Genomic DNA, 7793 nt, shown 5'->3' on the forward strand with positions numbered 1-7793 from the left:
GAATGCAGCCATATCTGAATGACCTGCATGACAGGAGTAATGGAGCGCTGCTTCAGGCAAAGAGCACTGACTTCCACAGGCAAATTGTGTGAATAGCATGTGCAACCAGTAGGGTAGGACAAGTTTAACCTTTTCAGAACATCAGCTGTCGATACTGACGCTGTCAAATGTATCTGTCAACGTATGTCATTGTGCATTTACATTTACCAACGGTTTATCAAGAGTTGTCTACTCTGTCAATCGTATGAACTTTGTTCTTTTCAAATACCGCCGAGAAGACAGTGACACATAAGACGTCAAACACTTCTAACACTGTCAGCAGGCTGGCACCAAGCAACAGACCCAGTGCTCCGCCGATGTCACAAAACAGGTCCAAGATCTCATACCCCACCTGTTTCTCAATGTGTTCGTAGGTCATAGAGCTCAGATACATCTCCAGAATAGCGAGATTCCTCCTCCAATACTCTTCAGTCTTACCCTTGGCCTTGGTGTACGCAGTGATGTAGTTCCTGGTCAGTGGAGAGCTGGAGTGTTGGGTGGTGAACGTGGTGTATCTGCATGCTTCAGGACATCCAGCTTCACAGCCAATATCTGTCTGCAGATATTTAGCTTTAGCCGGGATATAACATTCCAGGAACTGTTGGGGTGTGCAATATGCAAAATCGCCACTTGGGTTTGTAAAGTCCTTGCAGTTGCACATGCTGACGATGAAATCCATCTCACACTCCATTTTGCAGGCATCCCTGGAATAGTTTCTTGTGATGTACTTCAGAAGCTGATTACCACAGCCGCCTACCCCCTCGTTAGCTGTCACCTCCTGTCATAATACAGAAATAACACCATTACTAGGTTCATGCTCTGATATCGGGCATTCATTGTGATTTTTACTTCCGACAAACAATATTATCTTTAAAACTCATGTTCAGAATTGGATTGTGTAGTGTTTGTTCATTTGCCTATTCTGTATGACCATTCAGTTTCCTCATAAAGTCCTTTTCATTAGGAATCCCTGCTCAAATGGTCCTGTGGGTTTAAACAGATTTTTTTTATTGTTTCCTTGTCCTCAAACGTTTTTCCATGCGTAGTAAAATATTTGTTAAAGTCATAAACCCTTAAGTAGTATACACAATGGTGGTACGGGACCAGGTCCCCCAAAGGCTCAATTTAAAATATTGAGCCCTTGGGAAGTCCCTAATCCCGTACCACCATTGTGTATACTATTACTGAGTTGCATGCAAAATTTGACGAAAATCGGTAGAATAGTTTCTGAAATATTGACTTTTAAATGAGCATGGGGTCGGTGGGGAAAAATCAAGGCCTTTGATTCTCACACACACACACGCACGCACGCACGCACGCACGCACGCACGCACGCACACACACACACACACACACGCACGCACACGTGTGATCATCAACTCCTCTCTGACGAATGCTTTCGGCGGCCCGTCTTTCAAGAAGTACAAGTTCGGTTCGCTGTCTTTGATGTCCACCAGGTCGACGTTGTACGTTTTCATGGACCATATCGGATCGGTGGCGCGTTTTCTGCTGTCTCCTTTGTATTCGCCAGGCTCGTACAAGTATCTAACACTGACACAGTCTGGTAATGTTTTCTCCGTTTTATCGCGACGTGCTGCTGCCGATTTGGTGTTGTTAACAGATTTCATTTTGATGGCTTCGACGGGTCTCTTTCCCACGAGTCTGGTGACTTCGTTGTTGATGGCATCCACCACTTGCGGTAAGCGTACGACCCATTCTATGTTTCTGTTTCCGGGATCCGTTAAATCCTGCGAGTATTGGTGTGAGAACAGGCGTTCGGCTAGGGTGCGATTGAATCTCTCGATGATGGCTTGGCTACAGTGAGCTCCTGCTATACCTCGTTTCACTTGGACTTTGTGCTTGGCCAGCAGCTGCGCCACGGCTCCCATGAACTCGCATCCGGGATCGACTTGCAATACGGTAGGCCATGTCAAACGACTGCGTTTGTATATGCGTTCAAAGGCTTTGGCGACTTCGTTCGAATCTCGTTCCCGCTGATTTAGATGGTGGTTTTCTTGATGATGGCACGACCCAGCTTGTTGACAATCATGCGTTTGTCGTTCATGGACTCCAGCGTGATGTGAAAAGCCAGTCGAGTCGTGCCGGGAACAATGACGTCGTTCGCGCCTAGGTTGGGGAATCGAACCAGCAGCGTTTGGTTTTGATTGATCGTGCTAGGATTGTTGGTGATGGTCACCGACTGACACACAGTTTTGACACCGAGTGGCTCTCTCGATTTTCGGGAAGGATCTAGCTTTTGTCCGTAATGCGACATTGTTTATATATTGAAACTATGTATATAATAAGTTTAATATAAAAACATTGACGATTTAGACGTATACAAGCTGAACGAGGACGATGATGCAATGGACACCTCGTTCATGGGGGACACCGTGGGCAACGAGCTTTAAAGCAGGCCGTGGACGAATATTACGATGCTTTAAAGCATGATAAAAATTACGTCAAACCATTGGGTCGCGACTATCCGAAGTTCAAAATCGACAACGAAGGGACACTGCGATTGAAAGCTTATCCGGAGGTCGATCTCATGAACAAACACACTAGAAAACCGTTCGCCCTGATGACGCTAGCCAGTCGCCGTGGCGGAAATCAACTGATACGCGAGGAACTTAACCTGCTAGATTATGGCGGCGCATGACCCAAACAACTTCCACCGAAGGACCAAACTCGGTGGTGGTGCAGAAGTGCCCCAGTGCGTCAAAGAAGCGTAGAACGAAATCAAAAAAATATATCAAACGAACCCTTGCCTGGTTTCGAATTTCCTCTTAGAGAACTTCGTGGTCTAGACGAAGCTTTGAAAAACGTGCGCGGAGAACTCGTGAACAACATAGGTAAACTGAACGAAATCGATGGACACATCACTCGCGAGGAAAGAAAACTCAGGATGGTGGACAACGACAACGAAGCCATGAAAAACATCGAGAAAAGATTGCGCGACCTGGAAGACGAGAGACGGACCCGATTGGAAGCTGCTTCCTCCAAACAGGAAGCCCTCCAATCGCAAATCAGCCGTGTGCGCGAAACCATCAACCGAGTCTTGAACGAGGACACCACGTTGGCTGACAGAATCCGAATTCTGTTCTGGGAACAAGGAATTACCATCGCCAGCGCTCTCACGGCTTTGGGCTTCATCATATCAACCCTGGTCGTGTCGCTGACAGGCGACGGTGGTACACCAAGCCCAACACCACCAAGCCCATCAGGCATCGACGTCAGAGACTGGATAAAAAAACATTTGAAATCTCTCGGCGAAGCCCTGGCTAAACTGGCCAGCAAAGCTGCTGAAGCGCTGCCTGGCATCTTGGGCAGCATCGTTTCCTGGTTGTTAGGCTTCTCGTCGAAAAACGTTCATGTGGCTCGGTCAAAACCTGTGGGCTTTAATCGTCACCTTGTCGGGTCTGGTGTACATCGCAGCTAAGGAATTTTTAACCAAATGAGGCACAGTCCGACCGCGATCCCGCCGACCACCATCGCCGTTTTACGATCAACGTGCCACTGATTGTCTACCTGCACATGTGGAGGCAGCAGCTGCTGCTGTCGTGGTGGTGCTACTACTTCTACTTCCGGTGTCGGTGCCACGATGCCCGTTTCGTACTGAGACACGACTCGACTAGCGTTATTGATGTCCTGGTTCAAACCCAACTTTTGATCAGCTGTCGCGATGACGATTTCGTTGTTGCACCCTCAGTCGCATGTTGCTCGGAGCCATGTACAGTCCCGCGCAAATCACGTAGTCGACTTTTGAACGGGCGTATTCCAGTGCGTTTTCATAGCGCTCGATCGGTAGATGAACATTTTCCAATCATCTGCGGGTCCCTGCTCAAACCTCCAAACGCGGTAATCCTTGCTGTCGTGGAAAGCCATGTAATCGTCGTTCCACTCGTTCGTCTTGACGTAATGATACGACTTGTAACCCCAATTTTTCACTAGCTGTTTGCTGGCTTCCACGAGAGACATGTTGTGAACGATGGGAATGCCAAAACCGTGGTTCGGACCCGGCAAACACCAATCGACCGTCTTCGGATCTAGTTCGAATTCACCGCAAACGCGTTCGTATGCACGTCGATCGTATGGATTGTTTACGGCATTCCACGCCTTGTCCTGCGGAATCGGGGTGCTGATTTCTTTCAGGATACATCTGATCTGGTAGTACACATGAAACGAGAATACAGACCGACTCAGCGCAATACGTCGAGTGTCGTTCAACCTCAGGCCGCACCCGGTCGTTGCGCACCACACGGCAAAATTGAATTGATTCTGCCAGAACTGCATCGGGTTGCAATTGTGGAACCAAGCGTGTACCATTTTCACATTCGCGACTGAAAACCCATAATTTTTATACGCGTCGATCAACCAAACCATGAAATGTAAACAATCCTTTGCATCGACCACAATACTCGGTTGCGTGAGATAGGTAGCACTTATATTATCACTTTTAGAATAAAACACTCCCGGTTTGTACATATTTGAATTGTTATATATTTTAGTAAACATATCTACTTTTTCAAAATGTACGTGACGCTTCCGGGAATCACGAGCAGCGAGTCCGTTCAACTGCTGCACACGATTGATAACACATCTGGTCAGCTTGAAGTCGCGCTCTGCGATATCACCTACTACCCGCGATGGACCAACATCATCGGCAAAAACAACAGGCTGTTCGGCAATAATGTCCGCAACCAAATAACGGATGGATACTACAGCGTGTGCTCGCTTAATGAAAAAATCTTCAAACCCGTAGGAGCTGAACTCAAAATGATCGACTCGAACGGCATGGTCATGTTATCCAACAACGAGAAAACGACTTGAGACTCGGGTTTACGTCGAACGACATACCACTGGAAACTACCGTGACAGGCATGAAATTACCCGATCTCGTTCTGTATCGCAAACTGTGCATTCATTTACAAACGCATCTAACTGCCGCCCTCTACTGCCGCTGGTGGTGGTGGCGGCAACGACCTAGGCGATTTCGTCGATAACGAAGGGGCAGTCAACAACACGCAGTACGACCTGATACGCAATGACGAGGACGAATGGATGATAACCCCAGCCTTCCGCGGCAGGCTGTTCCACCTGGACGACGTCGAGACCACGGCCGTCTCCAGAAACACACAGTACACTCTCATCTTCAACGTCGACAACAAATGGGTATTAGTGCCATCCCAAATCGACTGGAATCTCAACATCACGCTCGACTCTCCCCACGTTCTCACGGACAACAAAGAACACTACCTGACGAGAGTCGTGAACAACGGAACGCTGCTAGTGGCTTACGTCCCTACGCAAAAACGCAGCGTGATCGTCAGCACGTTGAGGCAAATAGTAACCAACATGCTGTCGAGCAAACCCGGGACGCAAAACGTGGGATTGCAGATGGTGTCGGAATTCGACAGCGGGGTAGACGTCTTGGAAAATCTGCCAGCAAAATCCATGCTGTACATCCAAGTCTACCTTGGCGAACCCCCGTCGGAGCGTGACGTCGTCGAAATCGTGAAAGGGATCAAACTCCGCTGGGCCAAACAACAACAATACCAAGTTTGCTCCGTTTGCTCCGTTTACGTCATGAATGTATAAAAACAACCAATGAACAACCATCATCCCAACGTAACGCTAGCCGATCTCGGGGACACTTGGGGATTCGATCAGTCCTGCGAGGAAAACACCTTGTACGCCCTGCACTTAAAAGACAACGTATACGAGCGGGTGTCACTAGCAGACTTCAAACAGCCAGACTGGTTGATCGACATGACCCTCACCTCACCCCACATATCTTTTAAAAACAATGGTTACATCTCCAAAATTACGAACAACGGGATCCTTCTCACGTCTTTCACTCCAGAGTTTGATGTACAAGTTTTACGAATACCAGGTCACACAGGCAACATGTTAGCTCCAAACTATGTGGCTTGATATTTACGGTTTGACGTACCCGATTACCAAAGTGATTTTTTCGATTCAAATTTGACTATCAAATCACACACCACGCTCGTAGTAGACAGACAGACAGACACAATCACCAATGGTGTCGTATCGTCATAAAACCGGGATTGACACCATTAATAAGCCTCGATGGAGTGAGTGTTATAGAAAAACATTCGATTCATATCTCGAATATTTACGTATAAACGATAATCTAAACCTTATCAGCCTCAAATACATCGATCAGACATTAACGGAAAACCAATTAAATATTTTTATATATAATATATATAATATACACATACACACACACAGGATGGGACTGTACCCAGTCGTGGATGAAATAGCAAAAACACTGGAAAACGTAGACAGGTTTCGTTTGCGACAGATATGCGAGATCAAACAACAACTAGAACGTGAACGCGATACGTGGTCGACATTACAGAAAAAATATCACAGGGCCGTCAATTCCGTGGACGGTGTTGACAGCGCTCTCGTTTCAGTCAGCATGCGATTAGGCGTAGCAGGTATCGGGTTATTATCCACCATCGTGGCCGCGACCGTGGTGCTATCCATCGAAATAACAGCCGGAGTGGTAGGGTTGATGGGATGGACCCTTAAGTACATGTCTCGCAGACTGCAACGTAAAGCATTGAAACACGACGAAATTAGAATTCTAGCCGAAGCGAAGTTAAACACGATAGACGATCATATTTCCACCGCGCTCACCGACTCTAAAATCTCCGAAGAAGACTTTCGTTTGGTGCTGTTAGAAATCGCAAAATATCACAGAATGAAACAAGAGATTCGGACCAAGTCTTGTAAAAACGCCATCATTTGCGAAGACGAGAAAAAAAAAATCATAGAACAAGGGAAGCAACAGGCACGACAAGCATTCCTTATGAAAACCAAACAAATCATAGGAAATTCACAATAAACTGTTTCACGGACATCAACATAACGTAGCCAGCCAGACCGAGGCGACTCCCGGGGGAATGCCAAGACCTGTGTTTCATTCAGCTTCACACAGCTGTCGCCTCGCTAGTCAGCCGGCCGTGCATCATAGCCAAGCCGAGACACACACACACTGCGACTCGCCCGCAGTGCTCGCTCAATGCTACCGAGACGGCAGCGAGTCGACCCGGGGGAACTGCCGAGACAGCCAGCCAGGCAGCAAGTTGGCTGTACAAGCCGAGCCGAGCCGAGCCGAGCCAAACACTGTGACTCGCCCACAGCGCTCGCTCGGTGATACCTGGACGACGGCCCAGGGAGGAAACTGCCGAGAGATGTATTTCATTCATTTTCAGACATCTGTAGCCTCGCTAGTTAGCCTGCCATGCATACGTTGTCAGCCAGCAAGCAAGTCGGCTGTACAAGCCGAGCCAAGACAAACACTGGGACACGCCCACAGCACTCACTCGGTGATACCCCGGACGACGACCCAGGGAGGAAACTGCCGAGAGATGTGTTTCATTCACTTTCAGACATCTGTAGCCTCGCTAGTCAGCCAGCCGTGCATCATCATAGCCGAGCTGAGAGATACACACACTTATACTCGTCCACGGCGCTCGCTCAAAGCAACCCCCAAGGCGGTAGCGAGGTGATGACTGCCAAGACCTGCATTTCATTCAGATAAAAAGACCTCTCGCCTCGATAATATATAGCAAGTACGACAATACGTTGGATTGTAAGCCTTTCGCCAGAACGACCCCATGCTCACTAAAAAGTGAACACTCTTGATGACTTCATTAGGTTAATTAAGATTTAATTACGACAAAAAGTTGGACATTTGACCTTTTCCCTACCGACCC

At 47.7% G+C, this 7793-nt stretch overlaps 1 protein-coding gene across 1 annotated transcript; it reads right to left on the reverse strand.

Moving 5' to 3' along the window:
- Positions 1–217: 217 nt before the first annotated feature.
- On the reverse strand, positions 218–730 carry LOC124289858 (acid-sensing ion channel 1-like). Its single transcript, XM_046726538.1, has one exon. It carries the CDS (start codon positions 728–730, stop codon positions 218–220), a length of 513 nt encoding a protein of 170 aa, XP_046582494.1.
- Between the last annotated feature and the right edge of the window lie 7063 nt (positions 731–7793).

Source organism: Haliotis rubra, unplaced genomic scaffold, assembly GCF_003918875.1.
Source record: "Haliotis rubra isolate DU_JTF1 unplaced genomic scaffold, ASM391887v1 Scf112, whole genome shotgun sequence".
Lineage (NCBI taxonomy): Eukaryota > Metazoa > Mollusca > Gastropoda > Lepetellida > Haliotidae > Haliotis > Haliotis rubra.